The sequence below is a fragment of the Embiotoca jacksoni genome, unplaced genomic scaffold (genome assembly GCF_022577435.1).
Source record: "Embiotoca jacksoni isolate LCO1_2020_lvr unplaced genomic scaffold, fEmbJac1.0.p SCAF_13, whole genome shotgun sequence".
In the NCBI taxonomy this organism is placed as follows: Eukaryota; Metazoa; Chordata; class Actinopteri; family Embiotocidae; genus Embiotoca; species Embiotoca jacksoni.
The window spans coordinates 5,395,258-5,411,319 of NW_027185263.1; the positions used below are offsets into that span (position 1 = coordinate 5,395,258).

Consider the following 16,062-nt stretch of genomic DNA (forward strand, 5'->3'; position numbering starts at 1 on the left):
CTTATCTCCGTAACACTCTATTGAAGCATGGGGAGAATGGAATGATTTAAAATAATACGGCATATTTATTTTTCTCCCCTCTCTCTTTCTCTTTGTCACAAGCACATATCATGTTAGTGTAGCTTGAAAGGTGCAAAACACCCCATACTCAAAAAGTCAAAATAAAAGATACATTTGATGCAGTCACTGATGTTGAAAAAAAAATGTCCACCCTCCAAGAATGATTGTATATCTCAGATTAGCTACCATGGAATGACTGATGAGGTTGTTTTGGAAAATGGCATCAATGCCCCATCAATCTATTGTGTACAACAAAATTTACATTTGATGAATATTCACTAGTTTTTATTTGTGCATTTACTGTCACATGAAAATGTTGCAGTTGGAAATATATACATTTTTGTGAAATTGAATAAGTCAAGGAATCTGGCCATCATGCATTTTTGGAAAGGTTCCTCTAAACCAGAGGACTGTAACAGTTTAATAGTCTCTCAACCTGTAAAGGAGCATGTAATCCTGTAGCCTCACAAATCCAGCCTAAATCTCACAAGTTCAGTTTTAGTTCCAAGACAGTCTGAAAAAAAACATTCAGAGAGAAGTGAATAAGCCAGACAGCTAAAAGCTGGACTGTTCAGTGAACTATAAGGAGTTTATTTCTTAAAACGTATGTACAACTGGCTACACTGTAATGAACATTATTCTGCAAAAGTATGGTTTATTTCAGAGTCATATACTTGTTTGGGTGGAAAATTTAAAACAACCCAAATGCAAATATGGTACAGAACTTGCCTAAAATAAATTGAATAGTATCAGTGCTTGATTTGAAGTAGAAAGAAAAAACAAGTGCCCCTTTTGTCGGTGGGTGTATTGGCCGATTCTGAATTTCTACAGTGAATAAAAGATACTAGGGGGACATTCTTTACATTCACAACTATAATCTATTCAATCAAGGGGACAACGATTTTAATTATTAGAGACCAGGTCTGAACCTACTAGTATATGCTGGACCGTGTATGAAATGATGGAGGGCTTTTCATCTGAAACAAGGGTTGTTAATTTGAAACAGACACAGGAAGTTATAGTGTTAGGCCAATCAATGGTGATATTAAGCGTTTATTGTCTGGACCTGATTCTTGACATTTTTGGAAGGTTAAACACTGTTATTAATAAATACGATGTTCATAAACATTACAATATGGTCTGGGGTGAAACTGAATTATAGCAGCAAATGTTTTTGCTGGTGCTAACCTTACATCAACAGGCTCTTCATGCTGGGAGTGGCGCTAACATTAGCTTGCTACTGCATTTAGTCCCAGTTGGGTAGGATCTGACAAATAGGACTCTATTGTGTCATCATGTGACTCTGCTCATGTTCTCTTCCGTTCGCCAGGCCATCATTATTGTAAGGTTACTTCAACTAGCCCCTGTCGAAGAAAAGCAAGCAGGAAAAAAGGGGAACAGATGAGCGTCATTTAGTGCCTGTAATGCAGTGCATTTAGGGCCATTATGAATCCCAGATAAGTTATTATAAAAAAGAAAAAAAAATCATGGTACACCAAAGAGCAAAATGTAATGTACCAGTACTGAGTACCAGTCAGTATGACTTCAAGCACTGAATATCATGTTATTTACAATTTAATCTCTTTTAAAATGTTCATAATAAAAGTAATGTAATCTCTGAGTTTCCCTATGAAGCATGCAGTCTGGCAAAAAAAAAGGTTTTCACAAGGCTACTCATGTTAAATATTTGATTATTATGCTTCCTCATAATTGTTCATTGTTCTCACTTCCATAATAATTTAGTGGAGCTTCTGTTAGATATTCCAAAATCACCTTGAGCCACCAGGAAGTGACTGTTCTATTTCTGTGGTACATCTGTTGATACAAGATTTTTCTACACTTTTGTCTTTGGTTTAAAAAAAGAGTAATTGTTCTCTTTTTCTATCGCTCTCTGAATCTACCTACAGGCAACATGGTGTTCCTTGACCCATTTCCCAGTTGTACTCTTCCTTCCTCTCCTCACACATACTGAATCTGATTTACAACTACTGGAGCAGGGAGCATGTGTTGAGATCACACTAGTTACTGAAAGTTGATGAGGCATACGATAACCATGTGTCAATATACTGAGCCTCTTTTGTTTAATATGTTTTGTTTGCTTGCCACAACTACATCAATCTTGATGGAATGGGTTGATTGAAATCACATCCAATCAAAAACAAAACATCATTGATTTACTTTGTTGGGTGTGATTACTGTGGTACTCATTGGTATTCTAGACATAGTTCTGCACACACACACACACACACACACACACACACACACACACACACACACACACACACACAAATCAACTCTCAGCTGTTTAAATATGGAACTAACATCAGACTGATTTGTCTTGATTTTGGTTTTCTTGTGTTTTCATATATATATAAAATTATTAAAAAAAAATTAATTAAGTGTTTGATTTATTGATGCTATAGGTTACAGCCATTATAACAACTGATCCTTTTTCATGCAGAATCAGTTTCAACTGCAGTATTAATTCTTAGCACATACAATTTTATGACTCTGCGCAACAGAACAGTACCAGTTCCATTAATAATTCCCTCATATTACATCACACAATATTATCTTAATGTGGATCTCCTCCTACAGTTTCTATATCTTTCCTCTTTTCCTCTCTAAGGTGGATGCCAGCAGTGTGCTGAAGAAAAGGATGAACTCTGCCCCGCTGTTTGACCGCCCTGCCAAAACATTTCCCAACCCGCCTGTCAATGCCCAAGCTTTCCTGCAGCAAGGTTCAGCTGTACCGGCCAACAACGTTCTGACTGGCACCAGCATCATCGACAAATATTCACGCATCCTCTTTCCCCTTTCGTTTGGCGCCTTCAACCTGGTCTACTGGATCGTATATCTCACCAAGGACACCATGGAGATGTCCAGGTGAACAGATGGCAGGATTGTTACAAATGATTCCAGCATTTGTTTTGTTGTACTTGGAGCACAGTGTGTTTTTTATTGCATAAGACAAAGAAGGATGGTGGGACTTTTTTGGTATCACTAACACTTTACAGAATGCAATTTGTTAATTCATTTTTTGGTTCAATTTTGCACATTCTTAGCCTTGCCACTGCAAAATATATGCACTTTATGCACATTCACATGGGTGTTGCCGAGCCTCTTACACACACAGCAGACAGAGTATGACTTCAGAACAGAGGATGGTATATTTTTCATTAATATCCCTAAATTCAACTTAATCTGCTGGCAAGAGAGACAGTACGAGCAATTTTAAAAAAACACAGTTGAATTAGCAAAATATAAAACTGCAGAAATGTATTGTTTTGGACCACTCCCCATGTAGTCAACGCTCTGCCTCCTCTTTATCCACAACTGATATGCTCAGCCATACACTGTGAATGTATATTTCTGTTAGAAAGTATGTGTGTGTATTATTCATGTTGTGGAAACATACATCTGTTTACAGGGTCATACTGTGGGGGAAAAAAGCAAGTCCCATAATGTAAATCATAAAATTTTACAATGAGGATTTGGTTTAAGGTGAAGGTAAAGTGGGTTCAGGGAAGAGTGTGAGTTAGGCAAGCAATGGTACTGGTTAGGTTTAGAGTAAATCTTCAGGAAATTAATAAGTTGATGTATTATACATGGAAGTAATGAAAACAAAACTGTGTGTGTGTGTTTGAATGTGCAAGACAGAGAAAGGGGTAGTATGGGAATGTGCAGTATTTATTTGTCTCCATTATATGTTTTTTTCTTTTGTATGCATTTGTCGGCCTAAGAGCGCATATATTATTCATCATCTGCACAAAGATACACTTTCAGCTCTAATTATTTCCCATATGGCTTTCTCAAATGTGTTGAAGGGTGGTCACAGGCTGGACACGGTGGTTGAGCAATACCAGACCACCAGGCAACACTGGCAGGCTCTGTTTTGTCATTCAGTGCGTTGCAATGTGCCTGGCACTGTCCAGTGCTAACTGGCCGCAGTACTCATAGTTTTTTATGTTTCTTTGTTTTCCATACAGAGCGGACTATGGCAGATAATAGCATGGAAATGACATTATCTTTTGGTGCAACTGAGTAGGAATGGTAAAAATGTCTCCTAGGGACCATTTGTCAGACATTGATTCTCTTAGTAAACAACCACTCTAGCTCTCTGCAAAGCCTTACTGACATAGGGTGGTGCTAATGGTAGTCTAGGGCACCACAATATAGCAAAAATAATTAATCTTGCCTGATCTAGTGTTGTGATTAAGGTCCCCCTACATGTGGGCCGAAACGGTGAGCAGCTGTGCAACGTTGCAAAATCAAACCATTTCTGAAGCGATATTATTACCATTTTTGGTCTAATTTTGTTTCGTTTGTGCAAATCTAAGTACATCTGTTGTTTTTATGTCAGACATACTGTGTATATATATATATGAAAAGCACTTCATACTGTATGCTAATTAGGATCTCGCTCAAAACTATTGTGTTGCTGTCTTGTCAGCCAACAAAGTTTAACCTCACTTTAGGTCTTAAATAATAATATTTTTAGATTAAATTAAATGCTACCAAACCCTCGCCCTACTGGCCTTTGTACTGCAGAACCATTTTGGTCCATAATATCTGATCTGATGTATGGTTTTAATGAAAACCTTATATTATACAGAGAATGTGACCTAAAATAGGAAACCAGAGACCTACCGTGCTTGTCAAGGTGAATTGTGAGAGCTCAGGGACCCATTAATGTCATTTCAAAATTGCGTTTATGGTTTCTCACAAGAGCTGTCTTTCAAATGCACGTGATAAACTGAAGCATATACATAACTCTCAGTTCTCACTGATATGGAGCAGTCTTTATGGCATTGTTATTGTCAAAGCAATATGTCTGTTAACAGATGAAGTAATGCTGCAGTGTTTTGATGACATCAAGAGATGGATGCTCCTCTCTTACATCACTTGTACAGATCCAGCTTCGGGTTTGACACTTTGATGGCATGCTGAGGGTTTATACCGGTTAAAGGAGAAGGCTCACTTTATGATGTGTGTGTGCATTCAAGTTTGTGTGGTTGATTTGTTACACCCATATGCTCTAACAGATGTGTATGCCTGGTTGTGCATTTATGTGTACACTATCGATGTGTATCACAACTTTTGACTCTGGGGCTTTTCAACTGTGTTCTTTTATTCCCTGCCTTGCTCTTTCTCCAAAAAGGGAAAAGCCCCAAGGCATGAGCCGAGACAAGTCAGATGACATGACAGTGTTGGCAGGCATTGGAATAGCTCTGTGTGACTAACCCTCGTAGTGGCACTCTCTTAACTGTATCTATTAATTGATAGGGGCTGTAAGCTTGAAAGCAGATCCTGACTAACTGATTGTAGAGAATCAGAAGAGTGGTGGCCTTTAGACTGTGGGAATGAACTTCAATTGAAAATACGGAAATAACATGTCTGTAGTTCGCATGGGATTGTCTTTAGGTATTCGTGTGCATGTGTGTATATCTCCAAAATACAGGAGTTTCTCCATATACAGTGCATTTAAGTGTGACTAAGCAAGTGCATTGAGTGGGGGCAGTGATGAGAGGAAAGAGAAGGTGATACAATACACTGTGCCCCGAGGCTGATAGCTGAAAGTCCCATTGGTGTTAGATGCAGCCAGTGTAAAGAACAAGTAGAACCATAGGTTGTCATTCTGATCGATTGTGGTTACATCATCCTGACTCTGAGAGTCAAGATGTCAAACACAGACAAAAACTGTCACCAGATGGTTGCTGCAGGCAGCGTCATACGATTTACAGTTGAGCTTATGCTGTTATCACAGTTTTTAATGGGATGTAGATCTGGGTGTCATCTGCATAACACTGATAATGAATATTGTGATAGCTTCTTTTTTTTTTTTTTTTTTTTTTTTTAATCCTAATGGAAGCATGTAAATAGACAACAACATGTGTCCAAGGATGGAGCCTTGGGAAACACCACAGGTCACCAGGGACATTAAAGAGGACGCATTATCAATGATTACTGAGTATGTTCTGTTTAACGAAGAAGATCTGAATCAGTCTAAGGCAGTATCTCTGAGGCCGACCTGCCTTTCAAGGCAATCTTACAGAATTGCGTGATGGATGGTATCAAAAGCTGAGCTAAGATCAAGCAGAATTAAATTACCAGCATCAGCTGTTTATAATTTGTTACTTAATTAAGGCTGTTGCTGTGCTGTGAAGGGATTCAGACCTTAATTGAAATTCAACAAATCATTATTCTTCAAGCCACCAAATACGTCAGTGTACAAATAAAAAACAAAAGCTGGTGCGGAAAGTACAACAGATTTTGCAGCTGCTTCCCAGAGACACAGAGAATTTTTCGAGGAATTTCCTGCTTCAATGGACTACATTGACCATAAACACTGATTATATCCACTTAAGAAGTGACCATTTTTTCTTTTAAAGTATGAGATGAAACAGCCAGTAGAAAGCTGTTTACAGTGCTGAAGATATTGAAACCAGCAGTATCAACAACCACGTTTAGGAAGCTAGAGGACGGACTGAAAGCTTAAAGGAAGAAATATGCTGCAGGGCTCTAAGTGCACGGCTATCTCTTCCACCTTAAAAGCTAGAGGACGGAATGCTGGAAGGACATGATGAAGGTTTCAATTTACCACTTTTAAGTTGCACTTCTTTCTTGTGTAGCCGAGTTGGAGGATTGTAATGTGTTTGAATAACACTTTAGGTTGACAAAAAACTGGATGACTAGGATTCTGTCCAGATCATATGTCAAACTACTGACTATCAGAACCACCAGTAAGTTACCATCGGTGAGATAATACAGTTCTCCACAGGATAATGAGGAATGTTGACCGGCCTGTGATGTCAGGAGCCGGGTAGTGAACTGCTGAGATGGCTTTGCTTTGTAACAGTGCCTGGTCTGCGACTGATAAAGTCTTAGAAGTCTGCATGGCCAAAAGTGCTTATTTGTCGTTTTTAGTATGTCCCTCTGTAATCAACTTGAGGCAACGACATCTAGTCAACAGGCAAACCACAAACAAAATGTCAACTCCTGTCATGTACAGAAAGAGGCTACAGCAGTATCAACATGTGACTTTGATACAAACAGAAGGTTTAATGTGCTGTCACAGAGTTTATCTGATCCTTAATCAATTAAAGCAAATAATCATCTGAATGAACGAGATAACAACGATCTATGTGTGAAAATCAGACACACTTACATGACTATTTGTAAAGAAACTTTGCAATTACACTGAGGGAATATGAAAAAAGCCATTGTAGACACCAGCTTTTAGGAAAATAAGGGCATTCCTGCTGTGCGCTATGAATCGCGGGTTGCATCACAATCCTCTGTACAATGCTTCACATTCTGTTAACACTTACATTTCTTTGCTATTTCCATGCAGCACCACCCACACTAGTGACCCCTTGATTCTGAGTTAGAGCCACCTTAATCCAAATTTCGCATCCATTAAATGAGAGCAGGGCAGGTCTTTTCACTCCAGAGAAATAAATATACAGCCCAGGTGGCCCTAACTGAAAGGAGATAGCAGTGCATGCAACAGACCCTGTTCTGTCTTTGTATCTCTGCTTACATTATAGTGTGCCCTCCTGTGAAGATGAGCTGGACCAGAAGAAAAGATTTTCTGTTTGTGTGCGTGTATGCGCAGGTGGATTTGTGTGTGTGTGTCTACTTCTGTGAGGATACAGGCATACAAGTGTATAAATGTGCCATGGCAGCAGTGCCTACCAACGGCAGGCTATTTTAATGAATAGCACCATTCAGGGCAAGACATGAAGGAAACAAATTTGCTGAAAACACTTTCTCCCATGAAGGGCCCCAGCTGGTTGGCTGACTGGTTGCTGGCTGGCTGGCTGGCTGGCTAGCTGGCTGACTGGTGTATGTGTGTCAGAGTGGGTACAGCAGGCGATAAGCCTTGCTCCTCTTTATTGGCCATCAGAGTGCCAGGCTTGAAAAACAACTTCCCCATTGTTGCTCATAAATCAAAACCACTAAATGCTGTTTCCAACTCAATTCCTATTTTCGACTGCGGGGCCGTTGCCATAACTTTGGTGTAATGATCATTCAATTACAGGCCACTCAGACAGGGAGCGAAGAAGACCGATATAAACAGTGATCCCCTATCTATCATATTTCTCTCTTGGGCCTTCTGGGAATTGCCACATCTGCCTTTGTCACCTAGTTTGTGTGTGCTTGCATGGATGCATTTCTCACACATCGGGCCCTGTTTACATGAATGTCTGTGTGCACACTCAGGCAGAGAAATGTGAACATTTACAAATCCTTAAAAGACAAATTGCTATCACACAAGAAAACAGCTCCCCGTCCCCAATTTTCTTTTCACAAATACACACTCTTTCTCTCACCTAATTACCTTTGCACTCAATTGCTTTCTCTATTTCTTACTTTATCTCGGTATCACTCTTTTAAACACACATTCCCGCTCTCTCGGCTACCCCCCTCCCTGTCTTAACTTCCCTGCACTGGCGCACTGCCTGTACTCTGACTCCTCTTTGATAAGACAGGACAGCTCAACGGGCTAAGCAGAGTGGTGTCCCTCCACCTCATCTCCTCAGCATTAATCATCCAGCCATCTTTTCTCTGACTCTACCACTGTTTTGCCCATCAGTCGTCTTTGCAGATGGTATAGATACATATTGGTCATTTGGTTAGCTATGCAAATACAGTTAATATAGCAGTGCCAGCTTGTCCAAAGAGAAATGGTCCCATTACCCATGAGGTCACAAGTTCTATTCAAGAGCAAATATAAGTCTGTCAGTGGTTCCATGACCTGTCAATGCACCCACGAGCAAGACTTGTCACCCATTTAAAGTCACACTGGATAAAACTTCACCTTCAAGTTAGTCTTTTTCTCAAAAGGGACTATTAATTCAACATTAAATCTTCTTTATGGCACAGAATGACAAACCAAAACTATACAACAATATACAATAGCCACAGGAATTTCTTGTTGGCTGCTTTGATCTTGTTTGTTCTTATTCAACTACATCACTTTCTTATGAGCGTTTGTTTTTCAAATAACTGAAAGAAATAAGTTAGAAGCTGTAAAACATTGATTGTAATCTTTGTTATTTTTGCCTGCACTTTGCTTTACCCTCAACCTCCTTCCTCATGTTTTGTTTGTGTGCACTGGTTGATGTTTTTTTAGACATCTCTGGGCATCTATGAAAAACTGTACATTTGTTTGTTTTCTCACTGCAGTCACGTGGATATAGAGACACACGTACACATTTCTATTGAGGCTGTTTTAAATTGTTTATTGAAGCAATCTAATTTATAACAGTACAAGGTTTTGACATTACAAGACTAAAGACTAAAAAAACGAGTGGCCAGGCTGTCTAATATTTAGCTGAAACGTCATGATACCATCCCACAGTCACAAACATGCATGTGTATATACACGTGCTAAATGATACATTGTGATCTACCACTTACTTATATTTCAGACTGGGCATACACAACCAAATGGACAAACTTACATCCGCATACTGCAACCATGTAACAATTTCTTTCAATTAAATGTTTTTTAAAGTGCCAGTCAATTTTATTAGTTTTACACTGAGCATAATTAATAAAAATGAATCTTAATTATTAAAGCCCTTTAAAAGCATGCAGACACGGTTCCTTAAAATGGCTTCGTGCCTCTCTGGAAACCGAAACCACACAGAAATCTGGCATTTTTGCCACCAGCCATGTAAATTCTCTGGCTGAAAATGGCTCTTATTGCTGTCAAAAGTGTCTACTGCTTTAACACATCAGGCAGAGGAGGTGGAGGTGTGAACTACCTGGCTGAGGTTCCCAGATGAGTTTCACAAGATTTTTTTGTGGACAGCATTGGCAGTGAGGGACTGAATAAATTCAAATTTTAAATACAGCCTGGAATGGATGCCAGCCTTTAGAGCAAGATTGAACCAGCGCACGCGGTTACATCATACCACTGTGCATTTGTTCTTGTGTGCAGGCTGATGTGGACGGATGTGAAATGGAGTAGGTGTGCATGTGTCGGTGTCTGTATGCATACATCAATATGGTTGAATATGATAAAATATAAAACAAATTCATCCATCTTCTTCAAGCACACACACTGCCATTTTTTCCTCACTAATTCTACCTCTCCTTCTCTTCTTGTCTTACAGGGATACCATCTAAACCCAGAGGTTGTCTTCCTGGAAATCACAAGCACACTTTCATACACACTTGCATACAGAAAGAGGGACACGGACACACACACACACACACACACACACCCACACATATATTTTCTCACAATAAATAGAGGACAGACACTTGCCAAGCACTCTTTTATGCCGCCTCAGTGCATTGTATTTCTTTTTAAGTAGTCCCATGGAAAGTGAGTGTTTTGAGAGCAGGTGTACCAGCTCTTTTTGCCAACTTGACCAGAGAGCTCAAAGCCATGTGGGCCCCTAGGCTCTGGAACCATTTCAAACAGGTACTGCATCTCTCTGCCGCTCTCATATATTTATTTCTCTACCACGATGTTTAAAAAAAAAAAAAAAAAGTCACGTCAGGACACGTTTTTGAGTGTCTCTCCTATATCTCTTGCCTGAGTGGATGGGGGCAAAAACACCAGCTAGGCTGCAGTGCCAGAGGTAGAGCCACTATACAGAGCTAATGTTGTATGTATTTATTTTTGTGTGCGTGCAACGTGCATGCATTTCCAGACATTAGAGTGATGTTGCATGTGTTCTTGAAATGACACGTTCCCTTCCCTGATATTTAGAAGACACTTGAGGGAATGAGTGTTGCTTGTTTTCCTGACTGGATGTATTGTGACTGACTTGACTTGCAGGAACCCTCTCACTGGCAGCTCTTCTTTCCACTCTTCTACCCCCCCCCCCCCTCCCAACCCGTCCCCTCCCATCCTGCCACCCCACAACACTCTATTTTTTTTTTGGTTCATTGGCTTAATTTCCCACTGCTGATGGAGTACAGAGGATGTGAAGCAAAATCTTCAAAGGGTTTTTATGTGTTCCACAGATACATTGGCCTGGTTGAATATTCACTGTCACATGCACATGTCAATGGAGAAACGTGCACATACAAATACAAAAAAAGAGGAAAACACTAAAACATGCATGCCACTCAGTTACAGTTGTTTTCCAGAATTTTTACAACAGCTAGATTATATGTCCTACATTTCCTGTTGGCAGAAATAAACATTAAAACATAAGTGCATGATTTAATGACTAGCATAAGTAAAGACGTCACAGCTTGAAGCTGTGCTCTGTCTGGAAACAGTTTCAGGAAAGATAACAGAAAAAAACATTGCACCTGCCTACGGGAGACAGAGGAAAGCATACTGCACTGATGTTCAAGCTCAGGTTTGCCAGGCAATTACAGAAAATTAATGTAAGCAGGAAAAGTTTGAGCTATAAAATTTATGACATGCAATCCACTTCTGTGCAACTGTGAATGTTAACAGACATTCATAAAAAAAAAAAGAAAGGCAGAAAAACCAATAGTTAACCCACTACTGCACATTAGCATTACCATCTCAGTCTTCATGGAGCCTGGCAACAAGACCTCTTTCCTCTGAGAAGATTAAGGCCTTTATATGCTAACATTGCAAACATTTTCTTTCTTGTTCTTTTTATTTAGTGTACTCATTTTAATTGGAGACAAAGGATTCCCGTACTGGTTGCCAATTATTTATTGAGATGACAGCCGTTGCTCCTGTTTTTCTTTTCTTTTTTTAAAGCAGCAAAAAATTGAAAATTAAACCTATCATCAGCAATTATACCAAATGCCAAAACATATTCATTAATAATCCACTTGTGTGGATTTGCATATAATTATGCACCGTTTGCAATTAAGCCGAAAGAGTCACATGTTAAAGCCGTGTGGTGTCTAAATATATGCTGATGTGTTTACTTCCTCATGACATCGATCATCCACGAGGATGTTCTCATTAAAGGTGTCTTTTATCAACACAGGCACCTCTAGGAATATAAATTCTGAACACTGAACCAGAAGATTATACTAGTCTTAAAAAAAACTGCACATCCAATGTTTGTTGGATATTTCATTTTGGCGAAAATACCTGCAATAACTTTACGTTAAAACTGTCCCTCTGTTCTTTTTCAGTTTTGAACAAACAGTACTGAGGGTCCTATTTATAGGTTCTTAAATATAATGTAACACGATTTTCTTTTCTTTAATATCCCCTTTAGGAAGAAAGTCTCTTCAGTTGCCGTAATTATTTGCATTTGGCTTGATTTGTGAACAGAGCTCAGTTCAAAAACACTGTTATGGTAAATAAAAAAATGCAAGAGTAAAAGAAAAGAAATATGCAATGTAACCAAAAATGCAATATAGACTGTCATTGGACCTCAGGGTTGGGATGGATTTCTTAAAACCATACTGTACTCTGAAGTTGCAAAGCTTTCATTAACTAGTTGCAAACCAGCAACTCAAGAGGGCCTCAATATTGGACAATTCTTCAAAAACTCGGGTTCTGCCCAATGCCAAGGATTATACATTGTTGCTTGCTACAATATCTCTGCATGGCAGTTGTGGTATGACTAAGGTAGGGTTAGGGTTAGACTACTAAAACACTTTGTAGAGGTTAGGGATAGATCGTGGTTACACTTTATATACAATTTTAATAGCAGGTCCGTGAAAGGATGGAAAGTCTGATCTCCGACATGGAAATCTGGGCTTGGACTCAAGAGTGTACTTCAGATTTGTTCAGCTGACATTGAAATTGTGTGAAACTACGGCCTAGTGTTGTAAATTATAGATTGGAACTGATTTGTTTATTTTAAGGCCTGTTGTTGCATTTTTTTTTTTTCTTTCACCTGTATAACAGAAGACAAACAAAACCCAACAACTATGGTGTCAGCCTTTATGGACTGTCTTTGTATCTTCCTTCTTTCTCTACTTCAATTCATCATCCTTCTGCCCTCTGTCTTTGAGGCAGAGGCTGAAGAGATGGGGGCATTTCAACCCTGTACATCAGGCTGTATTGTGGGAACTGCCAATGAACTCAGACTGCTACACAACTGCTGGCTCAACCCCAATGGAGACTCAGCGCAATGATGACCTTCCACCTCTGAGTGTTTTTCTGCAGAATAAACTTCAGTCGAATAGTCAAACAGAAATAAACAGCAGTAAGGATGTGTGTTCGTGTGTGTGTGTGCGTGTGTGTGTGTGTGTGTGTGTGTGTGTGTGTGCGCGCGCGTGTGTAAGAGAGTGTACTTTTTCTATATGACTGAGCTCGTTTGCTTTTATCAGTGACCTGATTGATCTGCCCTCTGACCCCAGCCTAGCTGCTCAGCTCCATCACATCGCTATACGAGAGCCAAACTTGCATGACCTTTGACCCTTCTTGTGCTTGTTAGGGTTGTTGAATGTAGAAGGTTGTGAACTCCATAGAATATACAATTCTATTGCTATGGTGACTGTGGCCAAAAACTGCCCTTTTGTCATTTTCATTTCATTCCACAGGCATGGGCTTCGTTGGTTCTTTAATTTAGCCAGTGTTAATCATTCTTTTCATTTCTACACTGTCATTTGCCTAAACAATGTGGCCACAATGTAGAAGACAATAAATGCTCTACACTGTTATTTTATGTGTATATTTTGTGAATATGATTCAGTGTTTCTGTACGTTGCTATTTGCATTTCCACTGTATGACCCTGCTAAATGATCAGCTTTACTGCATTAGCCATTTTTACTGGTTTGAATGACAGACTATAGCTTTTATATTTTAGCGTTTTCATTCCTCCTGATTTGCTCCGTGTACACATCGCTCTCCATTAGTTTTTATTGTCATGAAGAAGGCCTGTTTTAATTGCAACTGAAAATAATATTTGCATATCCAGGTCTTTTGTCCCCTGTTAATAAAGTAAATCCGACTCACTTTTCCCACAGGATTGTATATTACTATGTTGAATAAAGCCAGATTATGTATATATGTATGCATATATATTTCTCCTTTCCACTTTGTATATACCTGTGCAGTGACAGATATAGTCTTTTACAATGACCTTTGTGGTTCTACTCATTTGAAAATACAAACTTTGTTTTAAGATTGTCAATCTTGAAATTTCATGCAATTACTGAAGCACTTCTCAGTAGGCTGTTCTTTTTTTTTCTTTCTTTTTTTTACTATTACCACCACAATTTTCATCAAATGACATGTTAGACAACTTCTTTCATCCAAACAGATGGCATTTCCACATAACTGTTGTAAAAGATTGTAATAGTTTAATATAACTGGTTTTATTTACTTCCTCTCACCACACTGCATGATGATGATAATACTCATTTCACACATGAATGCTACTGGAGCCTACACTAAATGTGACTCCTTTCCTATATTCAGTGATCCTAGTAATGATGTGATATGCAATGTCATGAGAGAATGGTAGCGATGTGGTTTGGTCAGTGACTCACACATTTATGTAATTCAGTCTCAGTATGGTCTACACCGTAAGGGGGCTTCACCATACTAAACTATGGCGCATGGCACTTAGTGCTGGTTAACTGTTTGTAGTGCAATGCAAACACACACAAACAATAATGTTAAAAAAAAAAACTATACACAGTATAAACATGAACAAAAAATGGACAGTTGCGGCTAAAAGGTTGTTCAAGCAAGAAAATCTGCCATCTCATAACCCTCAGTTTTTACCAAAAACACCATAAAGGCATTTAGAGCTAAAAGAAAGTGAGCATCTAACCATAGCAGTGTTAATTCTCCATTGATCCACCCATAGTAGTGGAACCCACACCACCATCACAGTCTCCTCTCATTCTGCTTTCAGTCTTTCTACACTCTGAACAGCCAGCGGGCAAAAAATAACCAGAAAATTAGGGGGGAAAAAAGGGACATTTTATGATCCAACTTCCTGTTCCGTTTTGATACAAACGCATGTGCTTCCAACTAGTCTCAGTCTGGGTCACCGTAGCCAATCACAAAAGGGTAGAGTGCCATCTATTGGTTCACAACCTGAATCCTCTCTCCTCTCCATCACCACCTATCCTCTCTCCCTCCGCCCGCAGACACGCTGGCGCGTAACTCCTACACACTGACTCACCATATGTTTTTACACACGCACAGAGAAAATCACAGTTTGAGCACACACTGCAGCCACGCGCACAGAAAGACTGACACATAGCGATACCGTTGGTATGTTTATATGTGAGGAAGCACACATGCTAATGCATGCAGAAATGTGTACCGAATCACAGCACACAGCTCCATGCAAATGCTGAAACTGACAAATACAACTCAGCAACACCCCTAAATTAATTAAATTCAAATTTTATAATTAAAACTAATCAATATAAAAAGGATGTTCAATACATTTCTCAATAATTTGAGGTTTGTTGGTTATTTTAGAATAAAGCCATACATTATTCAGGACCATGATTCATTTATTGAATTTAAACACCATTATGTAATTTTTAATAGTTTTAAATTAGTCAGCTGACCATGACATGAAAAATAAAGAAAGAAATTCTAATCATGTCAAGCAAGAGAGGCAAAAACATCAACTAAATGTTTAATTGAATGCACAAAACTATCTGGACATACTTTTTAGGTGCAGAAAAGTGTAAGCAAGGCATGCAAATTATTTTATTTTAAGTTTAGGAGCATTCCTAAAGTTACCCACCTTCTTAGAAATGATTATGTCACAGTAAACAATGTACAATTATTTATGTGAGCACCTGTTTTGTTTCATGCTGGCCCAACATTGTGATTAAAGGTGGATGTGTGTGTTTGTGTGTGTATTAATACGATAACAATATTTGAATACATACAGTGAAGCTGTTTGGCTTTCAAGGTCAGGGTGATGTCAACTCTTGAAAGAAGACCTGTTAGAGCAAGGATGATACATGTAGGCGGAGAAAAAGGAAGGTGGTATATTCTGCTGACTTTTGACCACCAGGAAAATTAGTTTGTATGTACATATATGCAACATGTGCTCCCCTCTACGCAGACACACCAGCAGCGAAGGGATGGAGCACGGTGGAGCCGAAAC

The 16,062-nt window shown here is 39.1% G+C and overlaps 1 protein-coding gene across 2 annotated transcripts in view; it reads left to right on the forward strand.

Annotated features, from left to right (window-relative positions):
* The window catches only part of gabra6b (gamma-aminobutyric acid type A receptor subunit alpha6b), a 32,501-nt gene extending 16,700 nt beyond the window's left edge, over window positions 1-15,801 (forward strand). For both annotated transcript variants that reach the window (XM_069146006.1, XM_069146007.1), the window contains 2 exons: window positions 2,690-2,946; window positions 10,188-15,801. In XM_069146006.1, the coding sequence (XP_069002107.1) occupies window positions 2,690-2,946; window positions 10,188-10,200 (270 nt within the window). In that variant the 3' untranslated portion in view covers window positions 10,201-15,801. The remainder of the gene's footprint in view (window positions 1-2,689; window positions 2,947-10,187) is intronic.
* Window positions 15,802-16,062: the final 261 nt, after the last annotated feature.